The sequence below is a fragment of the Hoplias malabaricus genome, chromosome 12 (genome assembly GCF_029633855.1).
Source record: "Hoplias malabaricus isolate fHopMal1 chromosome 12, fHopMal1.hap1, whole genome shotgun sequence".
Classification (NCBI taxonomy): Eukaryota; Metazoa; Chordata; class Actinopteri; order Characiformes; family Erythrinidae; genus Hoplias; species Hoplias malabaricus.
In genome coordinates, this window is record NC_089811.1 from 28,963,413 (window position 1) to 28,988,135 (window position 24,723).

The window sequence follows — 24,723 nt, forward strand, 5'->3', positions numbered from 1 at the left end:
TTTCAGTGAGAATGACACCAACGTACAGTACTGTGTGAAAGGAATTCATGGTCCATTAACCATTGCTCACACACCACTTGCTTTAGATTTCAATGAGAAAAATGCATTGAAAGCAACCAACACAGCAATTTGTGAAAGTTATGGTGCATTGCCCATTGAGCCTTTTGTTTAACATGGGTGCTACGAGGCTAAAATTTTTAATAAACGTTAGAAGCTAACGGTCACACCAACTTACATCTCAAAAATGTATTCAGCTTAAACTGTATGCTGGTCTTCATGTGCAATGAGTACGTCAGACCATGAGGAAGACCCAAACGCAATGTCAATAGGCTATTCTTAAAAAAAAAAAAGTGTTTGTGAGCCTCAGAGCTCCAGAATTAAACCAAAGAAGCTGTATTTTAGACACTAAAACATGTCTTGGCAGATCAACTACAAGTGTATAACAAAGTAAATCTGATTTGGAAAAATGCTGTTGAAACATCACTAAGTGTGATCCAACAGGAGTCTGGCCTGGTCATTTCATCCTTGAGCAAGATGGGGGAGAAACTCCATCTGTTCTCATCCAGAGAGGTACAGTGTTTAAGGAAAACTCATGGTCTTATTTGATCATTTCACTTACAGAAAGAAAATCAGACATGACTAGCCATATGTGAGTCTACATTTAGAATAGATCTGTCAAACAGAGTGAACAGTACATCTCTCAGTTATTATTCAAAAACATGTGGGCACATACGCCCTATATGTGATTGGATCATACACGTCAACACCCACACTGTCAAGCTCACATAAAGAAAGCTCACTTCATACATATTGAACAGGCATCTCAGAGAACATGATTTAATGTCTCTCAATAATACATCCAGTCAGACCCATGATGGCTTCACACCTCATTACCTCCACTCCACATTCCACTTCTTTGAGAGGCAATTTCTCCACACATCTGGCATATCCAAATGTCAGATGCTAACATTTAGCCAGAAGTGTTTAACATTTGAGACGGCCATGGGTGTAAGAAAAAGCAAAAGAGGGAAAGTGAATGGCCTACATTCAGCTTATGAATCATATCTCCAAATTGGGCTCTTGCTCTGGGAACTCTTAGTGGGGAAATATGATTTCTGAAAATGGGGGGTGTACTCTGACAGAACATCACCATTGCTCCAAGAAAAGTCTCTTCCTCTCTCATCACAGTGTGAACATCACAGCTAATCAAATGCTCTGATGAGCCCAGGCCAAGAGGCACTGATCGTATCGTCACGGTAACTGATCGCATCGTCATGGTAGCTGATCACATCGCCACAGAGACAAGGTGGCTTTGAGAGACTGGAGAGATAGAGTGAGCATGAGAGAGAGAGATGATAGCCAAAAAAGGAGAGCTGTGCTGTGTGTTTAGCCCAGGAACTCTATCAGCAGTGTTATGAAATGCCAGTAACAGGCAGACCATCAGCAGCAGGGCTGAGAGGAGGTTTGTTTACAGCTGTGAGCTTATGAGTTTTGTTAGCTGAAGTTCTCTGCAATGACTAAACATTCCACAGGCATGTCTGCGCAGACACTTTTCTACCGAGGAAAGGAACGTCATTACTGATAAGAGAATCGAGCACACTTCAATCAGTGTGACCCTTGTGGCTCAATCACAGCTCTGTGCCACTTAGTAAAAGAAATAAGGCTGGTTTATGCACCTACACTCAGTGGTCAGTCTCCTGAGGGATAATTAGAATAAAGCACACATCAGGGGAAAGGTAAATGAGACTCCAGCAGGATAAGTCAGGATAATGCCGAATTGACAGTGAAGCTTTGTCCAGGCCGGTGTGTTCTTAAAGTCACATACACTCAACTGTAGTTGAAAAGATGGCCAAACTAAAAATGAAACCATCACTCTGCTGTAAACATCTACTCATCTGTTGCAAATTCCAGTAAAGCCCAGAACCAAACTTTCTGCCATAGATTCAGAAAACCAAAGATGATCTGATCTCAAATCTTAGCCAGGAGGATTGTCAAGAAATAGACCTTACTGAGTGGACTGTTTAATTAGTTTTTCTTTTCTTTTCTCACAAACCAGAATTTCAGTTTCAGCACAACAGAGTTCTTACACAAACCAGGAATTTGACCATATTTCACTGCCCTACACTCATTGCCAGTCAAAACCAGAATAGATTATAAAATTCTGTTGTTGACATATGATGCTATAAATTTGCCTCATCCCTCAGTACTTGAGTGAACTTAGATCACAAGATGCTTACTGCCTGTTTGTGCCTAGAATTAACAAATCTACTAAAGCAGAAGAGTTTTTTCCAGTGTCTCCAAGCTTTAGAATAAACCTTCAGTCCATGTTTGGGACACAGTCTCAGTTTTTAAGTCTAGGTTTAAAAGTCACATCAATTTGTATTTACCTATCTCTGTGTTTCTCTGCCAAAAAGAACCACTGCCCATCCATGACACTGAATTATATAAACCTGCTATGTGACAACTTGTAAGATAAAATTGTCACCCCTGTCCACATTTGTTTTTAAAAATGTTACATCAAATTAAAAATAGACCTACATTTTTGGAAAAAGTGTTGTATGACATGAAATAATGACAACATATTGCAGTACAAAACACATGAGATGCTCTCCAAATACAGAACTGCATGACAAGAAATAGAAACATTAAACTCACTTAACCGTGTTAGCTGTCTATGAGAAGAGAAGAAGGAAAGCAGAAATAATAGAAATATGAAGGAGTAGAAACTTTAAAATGTATATGGTATTACAAGTAAGATTAAAAAAAAGCAGCAGTGCTTTGTCTCCAAATCTGACATGGTTATATATCACAGACGATGAACCTACTGCAACAGTATGCTTGAGCTTACATAATCACACTTTCTCTTTGATCAATGCAATAACAGCATTAGTAAATATAAACACAGACACATCAAAACAATCTAAACATCTAGACATTAAATTAACGCTTAAAACTGATTTAAGAAAAAGATTATACTGTATTAAAACCACTAAATAAAAGAGACAAAACTGAGTCAAATCTTTTTAATGGAATTGTACCCAATAACTATTTAGACATATTTAAAATTTAATTCCAGTATTTGACCTGAACTAATATAAAGAATTTATGTTTCTGTCCATTCTTCCACTATGAAAAGGCAACTGAACACTACAGGTCTCTAAGTTTGTGCAGAGGTAAAAAAACTGAGACTGGCCATTCCAGAACCCAGAACACAATATGGATCATTGAATAATGACACGCAGAGAATGCAACCAAATTCTGAGAGTCTAAGTTGTGGCAAAAATATCCCTGTAAATGTCTTTGAAAAACTGAAAGACAGTCTACAAAAAGAGAAGTGTAAAGCTGTTTTGAATGGAAAGTAATTAGATAACAACAAGACACTGACATTTGTATAGTGATCATTAATAAAACTAAAACTTTGTTTTACTCTGTATTATGAAACTGAATTTCACTGCAGAATATGCTAGTCAATACATTAGGCTTTTATCAGACTGCAGCAATGTGTGTGTGTGTGTGAGTGTGTGTGTGTGTGTGTGTGTTGCCAAGGGGCAGGGAGCAGGCCTATTGAGTGAAGCTGAGTGTGATGCTCCTCCAGTATTGTCTCAGAGCCATTAACTCTAGCCAAGCCGGCACACTGCCTCAAACCAAACATCTCCACAGTGCACAGAGCTACAGAGCAGAAAGACAAAAAGGCCCAGAGCCAGCAAAGCAGAGGACTATGGCATTAGGAGCAGTCTCATGTGTCAAGGCCTGCTGAAAACTTCACTTTGTGTTACATAAAGATTACTAATGGTGCTGACACATATTCATAAACACCCCCAGTGTGCACACTGGTGAACCAGGAGGGAGGTTTACAGCATTAGAGGAGCGTTCTGTGCTAGTAGGCAGAGAGGAGCTGACCAGGCCTGACAGAATTAGAGAAAAGGGTGGGAATAGGTTGCAAGAAAAAGGGAAGAAGAGCAGGGAAGGAAATTCAGGGCAATTTCAGGCCTTTAACGGACAAACTCATAGATAACAGCTGGATGTCAGCTGCAGTCTTCGACAAAACAATTTATAATGCACCTCATTTTAAGAACAGGAAAAATGATCTGCCATTGATTGGAACAGGACCACTTTCAGCCCTGCTATGCAATTGGCGATTTGAAAACATCTCTTTCCTTTATCCTGAAAGTAAACATGCTGTCATTACTGAAGTGTTTTAAAATATCTACCTCAGGCCAAATCAAAGACAAAGTTGTAAAACTAGTGTTAGGGAAGGAAACAAAGGCTTTAACAACACTAACCTTTAGAATACATTGTCCAGCCCAGTGCAGTGAGAAGCAAAACCAATTAAGAACCCAGTACAGGGAGCATCAGATAACCAGCAAAACCAGTAAAGAACCCAAGCCCAAGACACAAGGTATTAAAAGCAGAAGCAATAAAGAACACCAAGGGCATCAAAAGAAGAACTAACAGAGTCAGTACAGTGAATATCAGGAATAACCAGCAATAACACAGTAGACTGCGCATCAGAAGCAGAACCAGTAAAGAACCCAGTGGAGGGCTAGCAAAAAAAATGCATGTTTTGTACGAGAGTTACTTTCCAGTTTGTATTACTCCAGCTCTCACCATGAAGTCTGCACTTACACATGTTTTTTCCTGGTTCCTGGTCTATGTTGATTTTGTATCTTGTGAAAACAGGGGGATTTATGCTTATTCACCACTGTTACTTGCTCTGAATGACACACACATATACACACTGAACAGAATAGAGGGGAAAATGTGGAAGTGAAAAAAAAATGGAAAAAGTATTAATTGTTTTAATGAAGCTATAAAAGTGACATTTATTGCCCTCTTACAAATTAATCCACTAAACTTTGTGTTTTCCAGAAAAGTGTAAGCTTGCATATGTGTGAGTGTATGATTTTCTCTGTGTATGGGGAAGGGTCAAAAAGAGGCTCTGACCTTTAGGACAGTCATGCCTTGCTCTACAGGGAGAGCACTGAACAAGATCTACATTTTCCCCCTAATTGCTCTTCCTCTCCCCCCTTCAATTGCTTTCCTTGTTAGGGCAGGTGATATAATGCCCCATCCTTCCTCTATTCACGGCTATTAAGAGGACATGTCCTAGTCCAAGTATCACAGAATGTGTATGCAAGCGTGCACACCCACACCCACACATAAGAGTAAAGAACTGAAACTAGGACATGTGACATTTTATACAAATTTTGAAAGTATAAGTTAAGTATTTTGTGGAGATGGTGAGGAATTCACTTTCATATGTTTCTCTATGAGGCATATGCTAATTCACACATCATCCCATCTCAGTAAAAATCTAAATCTCACTTTTCAAGAGGGTACATAATTATGAAAAAAAGTAACACTATGACTTGTATAATTGAAACGCCAATTCTGGTCCTGGAGGGCCAGTATCCAGAACAATCTGGCATGTTCCTTCTCTCACACACCTATTCAGATATAAATCAGGTTTATTTGAACAGGGAAATAGTCAAACTCTTTGAATTCTGGCCCTTCAGAACTGAGCGAGGACAATTTTTGCTGTGAAGAACCTGCTGTAGAAGGTGTGACACACAGCAGAGGTATTAGAATGGAACTCACCTGGCTGCAATACACTGATGCCGAGCAGATTGGAGGTTCGGTTGGCAATGGTTTTCCAGGTGCCATTGTAATTCCTGCGGTAAAGCACGGCAGTGCACTGGTAGGTCCCGGCTTCCTTGCGGCCAGCCTGAGTTACGCTAAGGCGGAAGTTGGTGTTGCTGCGTGTACGGTCGACTGAGGTACGTGTGCCGAGGCCCAGCAGCTGATCACCCCACTGCAGAGTTCCATCCTTCGTAAAGGTCACTACGTCCCGGAACTCACCATCACCATCTGTTGCCTGGAACCGCCAGGTAACCGATGCTGGGATGCTGGGGTTGTGCCGTGACTTCACGATGCACTGCAGATCAAATGAATCTCCAAACGTCACGCTGGGAGTGCGAGAAGAGGCAGAAACAAAGAAGGAAGACTCTGTCGGAAGAAAGAACAGTGGAATTTTTACTTAGTATTTGTTAATGGTAAAACTAGTGATATGTTACAACCACAGTAACAATAATGTATGATCCATAAGCTGCATGATTTATAACATATAATTAATTATCTCTCCAAAAACACGGTATAGCAAAACCGTTTACTAAGGCAGGCACCAAAAAAGGGTACTGCTATTTCATAATACTTTAATTCATAATCAAAAAAAGTAACAAATACAGAATGTTCCTTCTTAAAGTGGTTACGTGATAGAGCTTAGTTGGTGGTATTGTGGATTAGACACAAGGCAGAACTCCTTTAAAGAATCACTATTCTTACATATTTGAAAATATTCATTAAACCTGTTGTGGCCCTATGCTATACTAACCTATAACTGTAAAGGTTACACTGAGCATTTTTCTTCAGTCTGGTGTGATATGATGTTTTACCCTGAGGTTCTCATCTCTCATTTCAAACTAATGCAGTATATGTAGGGAGTACTGCGACATTGTAATTGGTTTCTAATCCCATTAAGAGCAAAGGGTGGAGATTTGAGTGGCTGTTGTTGTTTCTCTGCCTCCCTGTCACACAACGGTACATGACCATGCAAGCAGACACAACAAGACAACAAGTCAATTTAACGGTTAATTCTCTTTTGACACTGAGTGAGTCTACTCATGTACCACAGTGCAGTTGATGAGCCTGTCCCCATGTGCTGTTTCTATTGCCGTCCTTCGAAAGCAATTTCCAGCAATATTGCTCACAGTGCGATGGGCCATGGGAAGAGGCCTCATTAAAGGAGAATGCCCAGGCTGCTCGTTCCCCACGTTTGAAGATGCAGAGGAGAAAATGGGCTGGAATGGTTTCCCAGCGGAGGGCATGAAGCATCATTTGGACACTCCAGCGTGTCTGTTCTGGTGAGTTTGAGAGCAGCTAGTAGCGTGGGCAGACTTGGAGTTGGTGAGATCTATCCTAAGCAACACTCCGCTCCTTATTGTTGCTGGCACAATCCTGCAATTTGATGGGAGTGCAAGCTATAGTAGAGAGCTAACAGAGCACACGCTTACCTCTGCAGTTTGAATCTCGGAAAATAAGATTATAATTACATTCTCTCTTTGTCTGAAATATTTTTCAAGAAATTAATTATGAGAGAAGTTTTTACTCTTCATTTTTGCTCTTTATACATAACTGATACACCAAAGCAGGTTGTTGTCCATAATTAGATTCTATTGCTTGTAATGGTGCTACAATGCAAATTATGCTAATACAGTTAAACAATAAGAAAGTATATACTCCACAAATGGGCAGTGCATATTATACATGCTTAAATCATTAAACAATTTACTTGAACCGTATTGATTTGTTAGAGACAGCAAAATTAAAACTGCTTAAGGGCCAAAAAATTACATTTAAAACAAAGTTAATAAATATTCAAAATAATTTAGATCAATAAAGTTTTTAAAAGAGCTTAAATTAAAGTAATAATGCAAAGGAAAATAAACTTAGAACATAATTTAACAAACAAACAATAAATTTAAACCACCAAGGGTAATGTAAAAAGATATTAAACACAATGCGAACTGTTGCTTGCTGTTAGTTCTGTGAGCTGGAACCCGCAGTAACTGCTGCTTTAATGCCTGAAATTCATCTACAACTCAGTTTGCTTGAGGCTAATTGTTGAGGTATACACTTCCATTACTTGTTAGCAACATTAGCCCCATAGCTCATAAATCATCTGTGTAAAACTAAGAAAGTAAACTTCAGGCAACAAACATGTCTTGGTTAACTAACTGCATTTGGGACAAGGGGAAAATTGCATAAATTTGATTTGTTTTCAGCCATACTGTTCCTTTAATTATACCCACTGTTTGTCAAAGGAATGCAGCATAAGCAGAGATCCTCAGACTGCAGGGCTTCTGTGACTGAACCTCAGCAAAGGTTTTTGTACGGGATACAATGTGATGGCACACGGTAGAATACAGATCAGAGAGTTCTATTGTGCTTTAGCTCAGTGTAAGCCTATTGATACCACATGCCTCCCCAGACAGCTCTGAGCTACTGCTCCCATTACTCTCTCTCATCAATGCTCATTAGAACAAGAGCGGAAGGGATAGAGCCTGTCTGGAAGGAGGAATGTGAGCTAATCTGACAGTAATCTATAAATGTATATATACACACAGCCATAAACACACAAACACACACCCCACCACTACAAGTCACTAGAGATGCCCTTGACTTTAAATTAAATGAATATTTTTTCCCTTTCATAATTAAATTAAGACAGAAAGTTTGATGGGAATAGCTCAATTGTAGTGAAACATACCGTCAGAATTGTTCACAGCATTGGTATCAGATATCTGAGTATTTTAATGCCTTTAAAAGGTAACCCACAGAAAAAGATGACAAGACTTGACCAGACAATATACTGCCTTGTGACTGAAACCTATGTAACTCTAGCTGGGAAATAAAATTGGAATGCAATTCTTTTTAAAAATCCACACAAGGTGTAGAGCTATATGTAGGGTATTCATTCATTCATTCATTCATTCATTCATTCATCTGTAACCGCTTATCCAGTTCAGGGTCGCAGTGGGTCTGGAGCCTACCTGGAATTATTGGGCGCAGGGCAATACACCCTGGAGGGGGTGCCAGTCCTTCACAGGATGACACACACACTCGCACCCCTATGGACACTTCTGAGTCGCCAATCCACTTACCAACGCAAGTACCCGGAGGATACCCACGTGTACACAGGGAGAACACACCAAACTCCTCACAGACAGTCACCCAGAGCGGGACTTGAACCCACAACCTCCAGGTCCCTGGAGCTGTGTGACAGCAACACTACCTGATGCACCACCAAGCTGCCCTATGTAGGGTATTGTAAAGCAAAACTATTCTAAAAATATTTTTCCTCAGGATTTACCACTATTTTATCATTATCAATAATATAAATACAACTCTGTATGCATGTACAGATTGACTGGACAATTTGGATAGTAAATATGATGCATACACTAGACATCATAAGCCCTGATTTCTATCAGTGTTACTGTAAAAAAAATTAAATAGATAAATAAAAAAATAAGGCTCTAGAAATTCCTCTACAGTGCTCAGCCATCTAAATGGTTGAATTGTACCAAGACATAAAAAAAATTGAAGTTATTCCCCTATGGGCTCTGCTGAACGCTAAACAAGGTGTGTTGTATAACCTCGTCCGAATACACCCACAAGCAGTTTACAGATGGATCTAGAATGTTGCTAGACAACAGAAAGGACTGTTCTATTATAAAAGAGCCGAATACATTCTGATATATATCAGCCATATCTGATAAACTGATTCTTATCTGGGTATAGAACATACAAACAGGACAAGTGGCTTCTTGATGCATCCCCAAGGGAGGATGAACCAAGGTTAAGTGGCTAATGAAGGGAAAGGGAGGGAGATTACAAGAAGAGAGAAAGTGGAACAAAGTGCAGACCGCAGAGAGGAGAGGAGTGATTGAGAAGTTTCTGACTCAGAGATCACAGGAGAACTATGCGGCTTATGGGGAGATGAAGGAAAGGGAGAGGAAGGAGACCTAGAGACATACACAGACACACACTCAGGCATGGAGGGAGAGGAAGAGAGGGGGGGGAGAGAGAGAGAGAGAGAGAGTGAGAGAGAGAGAGAGAGAGAGAGAAAGACACAGAGAAAGAAAGTGTGTGAGAGAGAATATTGATGAACTCCAGCATTCCTCTCTGATTTTTATTGCATATCCTTCATGTCCGGGTGGATTAGCAGATCCATGCTTTGTTCTGCTGTCAGCTCTTTCATGCTCATAAATGGGTCTTTGTCCCTGCTGTCCTTCACTGCAGAAGGCTGTGAGTTGTAATCAATGTCTTCATTTCCAGCGTGCAGAACCCAGCTGCAGGACAGCCAGGGTGAATGCGTCTTCATTACACACACAGACACCAGGCCAGTTTGATGTGACGTCTGGCTCGTTTTCAGTCTGCCACATGTATAATGCAGCTGCTCATCAATGTGTCACACACAGCTGCAAACCTCCCACGTACATCAGGTTATATCTATAGAAAACTAATCTACATTTCTAATAAAAAAAGTTTACAGCCTTATAAAATCAGCACACAGAGCAACAGGCACAACTTTAAACTGTCCTCTTCAGGCTGTTATCTACTCTACAGCGCAATAATCAGAGAACACCATTCATTTCCAGTCATAAAGATTATTAAGTAATAGTTCAATTAAAGGTTATACTAAATAGAAAGCTGAGATAGAGGATTAGACAGAACACAAGCCTAAAAAATGAGAAAGGTCAGAAACGTTATTAAAAGATAAAGAGAAAATCCTAACATTTGTGCAAGACCTGGTAGTCCACCCAAACAGACATCATCAGATAAACAGTACTCAAAGCTTTCATCTTTGAGAGAAAAATCAATCTCCCCTCTTGCCTCAGATCTGAGAAAATCCACTTGCTTCTGTCCATTCTTCCACTGTGAGGAGACTACACAAAACTATCGGTCTGAAAGGAAGTGTACATGTCTAGAAGGTCTTATTGAGGAAAGGAAAGAGACTAGAAGGAAATATTTTAAATCAACAATAAAGCTACTGATGTTCTCTGAGCAATGGACTGAGCACTTCAGAACCAAGACTTTACTAGTATTGAATATGTGAGAGCAATTAGAAAAATAAAAGCCCAAATTACACACAAACAAATTCAGAGTCATGTTGGAGACCATCAGCAGCTCTTAGAGTGCTTTCTCATCTACTTAATGGCCTCAGACTGAATCAAACTGGATCAAGGTTTGGTTCGTGTGTAGGGTGAAAACACTCTTTTGGATGGTTCAGACATTCAGATCAATTACAGCTGATGCACTATAATTGACAGAGATGGATGTGACCAAATGATTTAGTCACTGGCTAATAGCTGTTTGCTATTATATTAATGTTTACAATGAATACGACATCTTGAAATAAGTCAAGTGGAATTTTTGACTTTGGCACACTGTCCTAATGTGTGCAATGTAACAAGGCATTTTGAACTGTTAAAGAATTTTTTTCAAATGATCTGTTAAGGGTTCCACTATTTACAGTGAAAATAAAAAAGAAAATTCTCCCTCGTTGTTAAAGGTTACTTTTACTGTGGCATGTCGGCATGATCAGCTACCGGCTATAAACTAAACTATTCACATGCAAGTGCTTCCAAACCAAAATATATTAAAAAAAAAAAAAAAAAAAAAAAAAAAAATATATATATATATATATATATATATATATATATAATAAAGTGATAAATCAAAGGCTGGGTGATGGTGCTATTCCCTACACAAAAACTCCTTTCAAGTTCATTTCTCAGGCCAATGACCCTCTACATCAAACTATAAATGTGACACATGACTAAACTGCCAGTTAGCTCATGAGTTTGCTTATTCCAGACACAAAGGCCTGCTCAAAGAAACATGTGGCACACGTCCACCCACACACAGCAGGAATAGAGATTTCAAGCACACACAAACAGACTGTCAGGTGAAGCAAACGCCTCGCCAGTGTGACCTCTGGGTGTCCTTTCATGTCACCCACTTAAGGCATCACTCTTCTAAACCCCCCTTCTTCCTGTCACTGAGCTTATCTTTTTCTTCACTCTTCTAACAACCTCTTTTTTCTATCTTTCACAGTATTCCATTATTCATGCCCATCACAGTTTGGTTCCAGTGCTTAAATATGTTTCCAAGAAAGATGGTGAATACGTGAGGTCACATGACTTTATGACTTTCTGCTTTTATGATTTTAAATGAGAGGCAAAGAATGAAAATTCTGCTCTACTGACAGGCAAATGCTAAGAAATGTAGGTCTTAGCTCTTTATGTTTCAGCTGAATGCTCAGAATCCCACTTGTTGCCAGAGATGCTACAACATAGCGTTCTTATTCCTCACTGAGTACAACCTTCAAATAGAGATCTATAAGTGTTGGGCTGAGGTTTTCAAGAGAGTCTAAAGCTGGAATATTAAAACGCATAAATTATCATAAATAATTTCCATAAAGATATTTTAAAAAGTCACAAAACACTGATTATTACCCAGTCCATTAATATCTTTGAACTTACTGAACTCCTTCACTATAAATTAGTCACTGATGTTATGCTGCATTTATCCATTCAGTTTAGCCCAACAAATCACACAGAAGTGATCAAATACTTTGGTCCTGCAGACAGTACACAGCAGAGTTTATTTAGTACAGTCAGCCCTTGGTTTCCATGGGGAGCAGGTTTAAGGACTCCCTGTCAATACCAAAACCTGGGGGTGTTCCAAGTGTTATATGGAACGGCGTGGTACGTTCATAGTATCTATACCCACATACATCTCCCTACATATACATTTTATATGAATTCTAATTACTTTTCATACCCAATACATTGAAAGTGCTGTGTTAATAGTTATATTCTGATTGTTAAAGGAATAATAAGCTAATCATTGTAACTCTAACTACATAGTGCACGTTGAATGAATAAGACGTGAGGTGAACAATAAGCAAACAATGAGTGTTGGAGAGAGACTGGGGATCTGCTACAGCAGGTTAGGCCTAGACATCACTTTACAAGGAAGGTTTGCTTTTTTAAACATTTCTTTCATGGACAGATATAGCCTCTATAGTCAGTTGTCCTTAGAGGACATCCTTTTCACAATCATGATACAAGTATTTCATGCAATGGCATATAACATAGGACTTTTAAATCCTGGTCACCACAGACATAAAAGTAACTGAAGGGGAAGTTGCAGGTAAAAATGATTAACCATTGCACCTGACTGTCAGGGAACAAATGTATCATTGCTACTTCCATTAAATAGCTGTGGTTTACTCCACGTTTGTTCCAACCATTCCAACCATGTTGCAAAGTATTTCAAGCAGAACTTAAAAGTTTTTTCTGTACATTTCTGCCTGAAGTTTTTTTTTTTTTTTAAATAATAAACGATACATTCCTGCCAACCAGAAAGAGACCTCATTATTTACATATATCAGTCTCAGCCATTATGTTTAATCCCAGTGGATATAAAGGTATACACAAATGTTGTAAGACGATTTCAGTCAAAACAACTAAATGTGGGGGAGCAAACTCATGGAGGTCCTGATGGCCAGCAGTGCTGCAGAGATTAAAATTTGCCCTATTCTCACATACTGGATTCAGCACATGCAGGTCTTGTTAATTAGCTGCTGACATGAATCAGGTGCATGAAGCAAGTTAAAGGCTGAACTCTACACTGTGGTGTCCCTTCAGGACTGGACCTGGACACCACTGGTTCACACAATCAGTCCCACTGCTCAGGGAAGGCCCTCAGCCAACTCAGCACCCACAGCAGTGCTGGGAACTAATGAGCGTGTTAAACCTACCACCACAGACAAACCCAGCATGTACACACACTCACACACACATATAAAGTCTGCTCTAAAATCCCCTGAGACAAGCTCAGTGACACAGGAGCCTAGTCCACAAAACCAGAACAAAACTATTTTTACTCTGCAACACCTTCAACACTGCTGTCATGGTTTTAACGCAGGACTGCAGAGTGGCCCAGGCTCTGCAGGAGCATTTGTTTCACCCACATGTACACACATTCACGCTAGGGCCACCAGCTTATATTACTGCTGTATGGCACAATACTGCAGACTTATACTTTAACTGTGGTCAGGGAACCTCTAGGATTCAAACACTAGACAACTAGACAGAGCAAAATTTTAATGGCTCAGTAAAAAGCACCATTCAGCTTCATGACAGCAGCAGAGGATGAATATGGGATTTTTTTTAAATATACAGAATAAATTAAATATAAGAACAATAAATGATACCTGTAAAGGCCGACTCTCTATGTGGTAACTGGCAGCTGCCACTAGCTAAAGAGCAACAGCCAGCAGTTGCTGCTATTCTATAGAGGCATCTGCCACTGATAAATCAGCAGCTAGCCACTTACCTCCTGTCTATTGGCAACTGCAGAGCATTCTGGGTATACAACATATTACACACTTCTGAGTAGATGTGGCACTTAAAAATTATTAACAATAAAATTAAATCTGTAATTTGTTATGTAACTTCATATTTAAAGGACATTTTAATTGTTATTAATAACAAATCTAATCATATTTATTAAATCTATATATTAAAAAAAACTTGCATATGATGACTCCAACACACTAAATAATAAAATAAAATAAAATAAATAAATAAAGTAAAATAAAAGGCACAACGCATAATACTTGAAAAGGTTATACAAGGTTTGTATTTAAGAATGTTGGATTGTGACCTTTAATTCATTTAAGTAGTTTAGAACTGAGAACTGACCTACAATATTAGTTAAGAAAGCACTGTTCATCTATCGGAGGAAATTTAAATCTACAATAAAGGATTATTTATATTCTATTCTATTTATAAACCTTTTACACTAAGATATCAGAATTTTAGACACTTAAAATCAATATCAGTATCAGCCACAACATGTTCATTTTGGCTGAGCTGTAACGCAAACACATTGATGTCTTGCTTAGGAACCCTTAAAGAATAGTTAAAAAATAGTACAATAGGTATAAAAACACCGACGCTAGGTTCTTGAACAATGTAGCTCCTTTTTGTGCACCTTTGTTTGGTTCTTGTTTGAGCAATAAGACAACAGATGTGAACAAAGAGAAGAAATTTCACACGCAGACTTGTTTGGGTTTCAAATCAAAGCAGAAAACGAAAAAACAATGAACAAAGCTAGCATCGACAAAGGCACGGTTAAAAATAATCAGCGTAATGCCAGCTGAGGAAGGCATAAATAAGTAAGTTAGGTATAAAATGAGTTACAAATAAATATACCACACTGCCTTTTAATCTCAAAGCTACTCCTCTTGGAATAATACTATAATACTTCAGAAGATGATGCACTTTAATGATCAGAAGCACAGAACACATGTATACACACACACACACACATATATATATATATATATATATAAATTGCTTGTGCCAGTCAGGAAGAAACATTATTCTGAAAATATAATCTTATACTAAACATTCACCTTCCTAACCACTCCCTACTCTCTGCAGAGTGTATTCTGTATAGAGCCCATTAGATAGACAGGAGATAAACATGTTAAAGTGCAGGCAGGACAGAGATGCTTATTGATCGTGATGGAGAGCTGACAAAGGAGAACTGCTCTGGGTAAAAAAAAAAAAAAAAAAAAGACAGCCTGTCTCTGCCCTGTGAGTGGCCTGCAGCATGCTTTAGCAAATGAAGCTCTCTTAGTCTCTATAACATGTATAAATAGGTGTGGGTTTCTGTCACAGAGGGGAGTTTGTGCTTGTGTGCTCCCTTGTCTGTTTCATACAAACTCTGAGTGCTTTTGTCAGCTCCACCGTCCTTCATTAATGATATCATGAATAAGCTGATGTGACAACTTTAACAGTGCACAAATGCAGTGCACATTAGTTCAAGGCCCAGTGTCTCCACATCAATACACAGTGTTTGATTTAACAGCAGGCAGCAGAGTGGCTCTCAGAGCGAGCAAAGCATAGGCAGAGCTCCTGAGGCTGAGGGAAAATGTATCAATGATTTGTGATGCACTACTCTGAAACTGGAAAAATGAACGGATATTAGAATCATAATTATAATAAAATAGCATATCGCACTTTATTATCATCACATTCCAAAAATATTGAATCAAATATACGCTATTATTTGTACAATTTTTTTCCATAATACAATTTAATTGCTATTTTCTTGCTATTACATAAGCCAGTAATTTTCCAATCAAAGTGAAATAACTTTCTTATTACAAGTTTAATGCTAATTTAAATTATATCTTGCTCAATAAGCAGAATAATAAAAAAACAAAACAAAACCCAGAAGCAGAAATTAAAGGGCCTTCTCTCAAAATTCTGCAGCATAGTTAACATAATAAACAAATAGGTTGTAATAAGATGAAACATTGGTCTTACCGACAGATTTGACAGTTATGGTTGTAGTGGTAGTCTTCTCGCCGATCTGCTGCCAGGTCCAATTTGGTGCATTTCCGCTCTGGAGCCACTCTGTGGCACTGCAGTGGTACTGGCCTTCGTCTGAGGGGAACACGTTATTCAGAGCCAGGGTGAATGTGTCTGAGCGGATGCGTTCTGCATGGATCTCTCCATAGCTGTGACGCTCTCTGTACTCTGGCCCAGGCTGAGCGGTACCATCACGGTCCACTGCTACCACCTCCACAGCAGGACTGCTACCATCTTTATCTGTCCACTGCCAGACCACAGACAGAGGCCCCAACGTAGAATACACTGAACAGGTCAAGATGATGTGCTCTCCCTCCATCACCTCAGAGGAGTTACTGGACAATGACACACTGATATTACTACCTGGAAGAGACAGAGAGAGACCGAGAGAGAGAGAAACACAGAGAGAGAGAGAGAGAGAGTGTGTTAACAGACCTTAACCATTCTAATGTAAATCAGAATTTAATGCCATATGTTGAGGATATGAATCTGAAGTTTTTTTGACAGCAAAAAAAAAAAAAAAAAAAATCTGCCCAATGTTTCAGTTGTTAACTTTCCAGTTGTACATTTATGGTAATAAGAAACTGCATGGGAACTATAATTTGATGTGTAGAGTTAATGTGAAGCAACTTAAGACAAAAATTTCTAATGTCTGACAGAGGAAAGCAGTGAATATGGTCTGTTTATCTGAGCGTGTGCCTTGGATGTAAGTTGGAAGTACTAATGCTTCAACTAAAGCTTCTAATTCCGCAACTCCAACGTAACAATAAGCTCACACAGGCACCAGCACAAAACGGCACTTCTCTACATTCATAGTAGACAATATGAGTCAAACGTTGTTACAGAAAACACAAACAATCTTCCACAACTATTGTTGTCCTTCAAGGTCTTCACTGATGTGGACTATATCTGTTTACAAGCTTTCGGTGTTCAAACAAAAGACAGCTTTCATGGAGGCTGAATCCCCGCCTGTCACTCCTAAGTATTCTAATGTCCCTGCTTTCAGTTCAGGCTTATGCTGTATAGAGCTGGACAATAATTTATTAACAATATATATCACAATATAATATGTTTTAAGAACACATTTTCAATATTTCAATATACATTTTTTACAGCATCTGACACTGACGATTGTTACGGGGTGCTGCCCAGTTCACTGCCCTCAATTTTAAAACATTAATATCGACAAAGCCAGGGAGGTTTATGTTTGACAGGGACGTTACGTTTCTTGTTGCTTCTTGGCAGTTTTTCTATGGCTTTAATGTGGGTCATATTGATATCGGAATGATTTCATATCAACTGAAATGTATTGTGATATACATTTTGGCCATATTGTCCAGCCCTAATGCAGTATGACAACAACTTAGCTAAACAGCCACGTTAGGGTTAACAATATGGTCATGTGAGACTTTAACAGTTATAAACAACAAATCCAAATAAAGAATTTCTACTATTTATATGGCAATACATCATCAGCGAAAGACAAACGGATCATACCAGGCCTAGCCACTCAGTGAGAGAACTTCAGTAGAGATGGGCCAAACAAAAGCCTGGAACTTTAGTGGAAGGTCCCTATGGCTCCTGTGGGCTCTTGTAGCTGGGGCCTGATGTACTGTACAGTGGTTAGTGGATCCTGGTCTTACAGCAACAGAAAGCACAACTCCAGACCATTGGGACTTTGGGGACTGCTTCCATGATCAAGAAGCTCAGTGAAGGATCTCGCAGGCAGAGTGTGGATCAAAGCCTTTGCAGACCATCCCCAGTGTTTTCAACAGGGATTTCTACACACATCCACATTCCCAAAAAAAGTGAAATATGATAAAAGGGGGACATTAAAGAGGCATGGTTTGCTTCTTCTCTCTTGTGGGCACAGCTCAGGCAGGGCCTTTTCCCTCTACATGGCAAACACATCTCACCAAGCTATGCTCCGCCACTAACAGGATCACACCCTCACAGACAGGCAGAGATTTTGATTTTGACCCTGAGAAAAATGAATGTGAGATTACACAGTACTTTTGTCCACTGCCTGCATTCTCTCTATTCCTTCTGTCCCTCAGCACTTTCTTTAATTCATGAGGTGCATTCATGTCTCAGGGTAAAGAAAAATATTAGAGGTGCCTTTCTTACCTACACTAGTCTGATCTGTAAAAACGCCTTTTTCTTATTCAGCTTGGATGAGAACATCCTCCCAGAAGTTGGTTCTCTTCTCCTCTTTTGTTTTCTGTCTCACTATCTCCCTCTCCAGTGCTATCTTGCTATCTCACACTCCCCTTTCACTCCCTCACTTTCTCATTTCTTTCCCTCTTTCTGTAACCTGTTCTCTCTGTTTTACTTTCTTTTCAATTCGTATCTGACGCTGAATCTTGAAATCTTTCTTTCTATATCTCTGTTGTAATTTGTCCCACTCATCAATATCTACCTCTCTCCCCTCATTCTCTTTCTAGATTTACTTTCTCTATCCCCAGACCTCCCTCTTTATTTGTATTTTGTTACTCTTTCTATTCCTTCTATCCTTATACATCTCCCTTTCCACTGTTCTTGGACCCTCATCTCTCTCACATCCTTTCTTTTCTCTCTGTACTCTATCCTCTCATCCTCCTCTTCATGCAATGCACCGTATGGCTCTTCTCTGCTCCTTTTCCACTCTGAAATTCCATATCCCTCTCAACCTTTTCTTACAATCCCCATATCTCCCTCACCCCTTACTTTTGTACTTTCCACTGTCTCTTGACACCTTAACTTTCTCGCTCCTTCATCCCTTCAAGTATTCTGTCTCTTTACTCATCTCTTAGACTACTCCATTTCTCTCTCTGTATATTTCCATCTCATCCCTCACTCCTTCTGGTCCTTTCTATTGTCTCTCTCTTTATCCACACATGTACTTTTCTCACATCTACACGTCTCTTGTCCATTCCATGCTCTCTCACATCTTCCCATCACGCTGTCCGCCTGCCCCCACCCTCTCCCTTTGGCCCATCCCTCTCTTCGGTTTTCTCTCACCATTATTTCTTTCTGTTTGAGATTCCTGCCACTGCTGCAGCTACTGTTTATCTGAAAAGAAAGCAGGCCCTCTATCAAGCCCAATTTGTCAACAGCAGTGTTTCTGTGCAGCAGCAGCAGGCCCGTCACACACTGGCAACACAAAGACCAGCCCAGGTAATTGGTGGAGATGGAGGGCAGGGTCTGTCAGTGTGTGCACGTGTGTGTGTGTGTGTGTTCTTACATGAGACAACAAGAGAAGCAGTCAAAAAGAATGAAAATAGAAAAAAAAATGAACAAAGTACAAGAAAACCAAGAAAGAAGGCAAACATTATTGTGTGTGTGTGTGTGTGTGTGTTGAGGTGACGCTAGCTGCTGTTATCACTCTAATGGTCTCATAAACCCCTGCATATATTGCAGGAGAGCTCCTATGGGACAAAAGGAAAACAAAGCACTCTAATAAAGTGCCTCTCTCAGGAGTGCTTCCTCTGTCTCTTCCTCCTGCCTCTCAATATCAGCAAGAGAGTAAGACCGGCATAAATAAGGCTGGACGTTTGGGTCACTTAATGTATTTCCATCTGCTGCCCATTCTTCTCTGATGGGCTCTAAAAGCAGACCCCTGAAGGGGAAGTGAGGAATCCCCTCATATAACCCAAATACAGAGCCAGTCATTCTCCATACAGTCAACATCCCAACACCCAATATTCCTTGTATATTGTAGATAGTCTATGTAGAGTGTTGAACTTGACTTTTAAACGTAATAATACATTTAGAAAAATGATTCTAAACTAATGGCGGCACGGTGGTGCAGCCCGTAGTGTCGCAGTCGCACACCACAGTCGCAGTCGTTGTGGGTTCAAGTCCCGCTCTGGGTGACTGTCTGTGAGGAGTTGGGTGTGTTCTCCCCATGTGCTCTGGTTTCCTACGAAGGTCCAAAAACACACGTTGGTAGGCGACTCAAAAGTGTCCATAGGTGTGAGTGTGAGTTTGAGTGTGAGTGTATATCACCCTGTGAAGGACTGGCGCTCCAGGGTGTGTTCCTGCCTTGAGCCCAGTGATTCCAGGTAGGCTCCGGACCCACCGCAACCCTGAACTGGATAAGCGTTACAGAAAATGAATGAATAGACTTTAAACAAGAAGGCAACCTTTTTAATAATAAAAAATATGATCAATTAGAAAGGGAAAAAAAAACTGTTTGTTGTTATTATTGTCCTAATGAACTAAGAATTCCCTTTTAACTACAAATATTTATCCTGAAAAAGCTGGTAAAATTAAGCTTCTTCTGTGATTGAATCATGAATCTGTTGTATGTTTTTGTTTGTTATTGAATCTGTTATTCTCTTGAACCTTTAACAGACAAAAGAACAAGGAAAGGATTTCCAAGGTTTTCATGGACTAACAGTGGTATTTGGTAAATTACAAATTTGTAATTTGATGACAGAAGCTCACTCAAAAAATGTAAGACAGGGCAAAACAAGGGTGAAATGTTTAGAGAGTAAAAGTTACACTGTTCTGAAACATTCCTCAATAAGCAAGTATAAAATAGGTATAAAAATATCATCCTCCAAATGCTCAGTCTTTGCAAGCAAAAATGTTTCATGGCTCATGACTTTGTAACAAATTCTATGAGAAAATAGCACTGTATAAAGAACTGTTGTGTTTCTGTGATAAATATAGCCATGGATTAGGGTGTACTAGTGAAAATAGTCTGTTGATGTATTATGAAACTATAAACTATATTACACAATGAGAAGACAATATACAAACCCATCTCAGATGGACTGAAAAACAGATACTCTGTCCTCAGAGGAGTCCAAGTTTCAAGAAAAATGCATGACAATTTCTGCCCGTGCCATTGCTGCGAAACATGCACTGGGATTTTAGAGAGACATTTACTGTAGTCATGAAGGGAATTCCGCCCTCAGAAGCCCATGGGTATTTCAGCAAGACAGGCCTTATTCTGCACATGCTACAACAGAACGGCTTCAGAATCACAGAGTGTGTGTGTTTGTGTGTGTATGACTGACCTGCTTGCAATCCGGATTATGGACTGTTAAGCAGCCATGGACTGTCAAGCAAGAATAAAGAAAAATTCCACTGAATGTTTAACAATTTATATCTTCAGGTCCAGAAGGTAAAAGGTGATGTAACAGAGGTAAAATGCTTCTGTCCCACCATTTTTTGTGTGTTTTGCATGCACCAACTTCTAAAACTCTTTTAGTTTACAAAAGATGGTCAGGATTAGGGCTGGGCATAGTTTGAAAATTTTCGATACCAATACGATACTTTGAATTCGATACCGATATCCAAACGATACTTTTTTCGATACCCTTTTCTTAAATGTAATAAATAAATAAATAAATAAAGCTGGGTATTTGAATTCGATACCGATACCAAAATGATACTTTTCTTAACTCTAACAATAAATAAATAAAATTTAAAAAATACAAAAAGGGTAATTATTCTCACAAAATATATGCATTTAACAGCCAACATGAGTAATCTCATTCTCATACAATGCAATATTAATTATAAAATGAAGCAGCCTGGCTTAGAGCACTTAATTGTCCCTGATTTCTTTTATAAAGAGCTTCATGGGAAACTTTGCTAGAGTATAATGCAACATTATTCTTTGATTAATTTCAAGTTAAAATACTAGTAATTCTTTGTACAGGGAGGAATAAAACAAATACACGTGTAAGTTAGTGAAGTATACATGACAAACAGGAGAGAGGAATCTTTTTTCTTTATTATAATTATCTCAGTGTAGTTTTGATGATTTCTGAATTAAAATCTCTTAATGTATTAAATAAATGCTGGGGTCAAACTTGAGCACATGATTAATGTGTGTTAAAAATGAACACATTAGTCCTGACAGCACTGTTTTAAAGCTTATATGTAGAATCTAAACAGGCTTCATTCATTAGGCAGTACGTGCCAAACCAAAACAAACATTCTAAATATTTTCAACTATAAAACCTCTCCAACTTAACGTCAGTTTGTTTAATCTACCTTTCTTTCTTCCACTCCTCTACTTCTCCCGCTCTCTCTTGCACTCAGGTTTGTAGAGATAGAATTCTTCCAATTCCTGTAATCCTCACTCCAAAATAAAAGCCCATTGCTTTTAGAAATAGCGGTTTCATGTAATTATTCATATTCTGACGGAGCAGCGGCCGCCAGACTTTCATAACTCTGGAGCCAGACTTTAGATTAGACCTCTTTGACATGTTTACCTCGCTGTGCGCAGTCTCCGCGTTTGTGTGCGCCAGTGTGCACACTTTTTTTTTTCCACATTTCATGCAAAGTATCAGCACTTTTCATGTCTACTGTTGAACTCAAACTCAACAAAATGGAGGTTGTGTCAGAAAAACTGACTTACAATAAGCTGTTGGCCATTATGGAAAAGGCACATCACAGTGGTCTGAAGAGAGAAATTGATAAAGCCCTGCTGTGCTAAGGAGTGCCATGTAAGGAATTTTTTATTTCCTACAGTTAATATAACTTCTATATCCCACTTCTATAACCCCGCCCTATTTACTGTGATTATGTCTACTACATGTGCACTACGTACGGTACCATGATGCTGCAATTTCTTTGGGGATCAATAAAGTTTAATCTTACTTGATGCTGCAGATGAATCAGCTATAGATTTGAGAAAGGTGTTAAATTAATAAGATTTCTCTTTGTTTCAAGGATGAGAGATTTTCTTATGACCCCAGGTTCAGCTTTGGTGCACGTGTGGTCTGAAAGAGGTCGGGTAAAGGAAAGGCTGAAGGGAGAGAAGTCATGCTCTGCTGGGCTGCATCCTGTCTGCTAGAGCCAGAGCCAAGGCTGGGCCAGAATGGGTCAGAAGTGGCTTTAGAAGAGGAGGGAAAAAAAGCAGCATTCGAAGTGGAGCAGATGGACGTTCCCTAACCTCTCTGATTAACTTCACACACTGAACACCCAGCTCAAGACCTCCTCTCTCAGCCCAGCTGAGGCGGCTCTTCACCGGGCACACTGCGCTCATCTAGGCTGGGGATCCACTTATGCAGCCAGGGAAGAAGCGGAGGAGGACGAGGCCCTTCTGCTCCCTTTCTCCTTTCTCCACACTTTCATTTCATGCTTGTTAGTCATGGGTCTTTGAGCTGCCCTCACTTCAAACACAGCACCCTTTCGGAGGGCTTTCAGGACTCCTTAAAACCAAGCTGTGAAAATACAAGGCAGTGGAATGGCTTTGCACTAAACGATTATATTCTGGGGCACCGTACTGTATTACCCATTCACAGGCGTCTGCTCTTTCAGAAACGGCAAAGAAGTTCAGACAAGGCATTATTCTCCACTGCCTCATTCATTACACTCAGTGGTAGAGAGAGAGAGAGAGAGAGAGAGAGAGAGAGAGAGAGAGAGAGGGAAAGAGAGAGAAAGAAAGAGAGAGAAAGAGAAAGAGAGAGAGAGAGAGAGAGAGAGAGAGAGAGAGAGACTGGGTGAGATTTGCAAATATAAAGAAACCAATCCACCTTACCAGGGCTTCATGGTGCTTTAGGAAAATTTGCCTGGAAAGACAGATGATATAGCCCTAATAGTCCCGCTGCCCTGCTCTATTACCAAAATCTTATGTGCCATTTCCTCTCTTTACTGCTTGGTTGTGTTGCGGACATAATAATAATCCACTTCAACATGAAAACAGCAGCAGGAGTTGAGATCCATTCTTTCATTCAATAAGTGCACCACTGCAGAGAATCATATTGCTCCTCGAGGCTCCAATTAGAGTTTAAACTGTTTGTCCAAATCTGTTGGGACTTCACTGTTTGTCGATTTTGGACATTTCAAAATACTAGTTAGACTTAAGTCAGATTCAAATTTGACATTGCCCATCACTAACATAAGAAAGCAATATTTCTCTGTATACATTTGGAGTGTTGGAAGGCACTAGTTGATAAATGACTTTAAAGTAAAATGAAATTTTGCCACAAAAGCCCAAAGGAAAAAGGTGATCTCTGGGAATAGCAAATAAATTGTATAAATTTGAGTGTGTAGAAGTAGAGATTTCTCTATGAATCACTGTATAAATTACACAAGCTTATCTTTCTTGCTCTGTGCGAGTTCATTCAGAATGGAATTTGCATCAATAAGAGCTTATTTTCCTTTGTCTTCAGTTTCCCCTGCGAGTGGTCACCACAGCAGATTACAGGTTTTTTCTTGGAATTAAATAATACATTTTTTTTTTGAGTTAAATATGGTTTTATAAATCATAATTAATGGGTGACCTATAGTAAAATGCTTGTGTTTTCTTTTTCAGAATAGTGGTTTTAGACAGTAACTGTATGATAGTCAGAGTTTGCTGTTTTGTGAGATATGTGCTTTACTTATAAAAATAAACACAGCCACACTGTTCAGAAATTCCATCCATCCATCCATTATCTGTAACCGCTTATCCAATTTAGGGTCGCGGGGGGTCCAGAGCCTACCTGGAATCATTGGGCGCAAGGCGGGAATACACCCTGGAGGGGACGCCAGTCCTTCACAGAGCAACACAGACACACACACATTCACTCACACCTACGGACACTTTCGAGTCGCCAATCCACCTGCAACGTGTGTTTTTGGACTGTGGGAGGAAACCGGAGCACCCGGAGGAAACCCACGTGGACACGGGGAGAACACACCAACTCCTCACAGACAGTCACCCGGAGCGGGAATCGAACCCACGACCTCCAGGCCCCTGGAGCTGTGTGACTGCGACACT

The 24,723-nt window shown here is 39.6% G+C and overlaps 1 protein-coding gene across 2 annotated transcripts in view; it reads right to left on the reverse strand.

Moving 5' to 3' along the window:
- igsf3 (immunoglobulin superfamily, member 3) overlaps window positions 1-24,723 on the reverse strand; it is a 145,629-nt gene that overhangs the window by 27,516 nt on the left and 93,390 nt on the right. For both annotated transcript variants that reach the window (XM_066686707.1, XM_066686709.1), the window contains exons 6-7: window positions 15,972-16,379; window positions 5,599-6,006 (exon numbers count right to left, since the gene is read on the reverse strand). In XM_066686707.1, coding sequence (XP_066542804.1) covers window positions 5,599-6,006; window positions 15,972-16,379 — 816 coding nt within the window. The remainder of the gene's footprint in view (window positions 1-5,598; window positions 6,007-15,971; window positions 16,380-24,723) is intronic.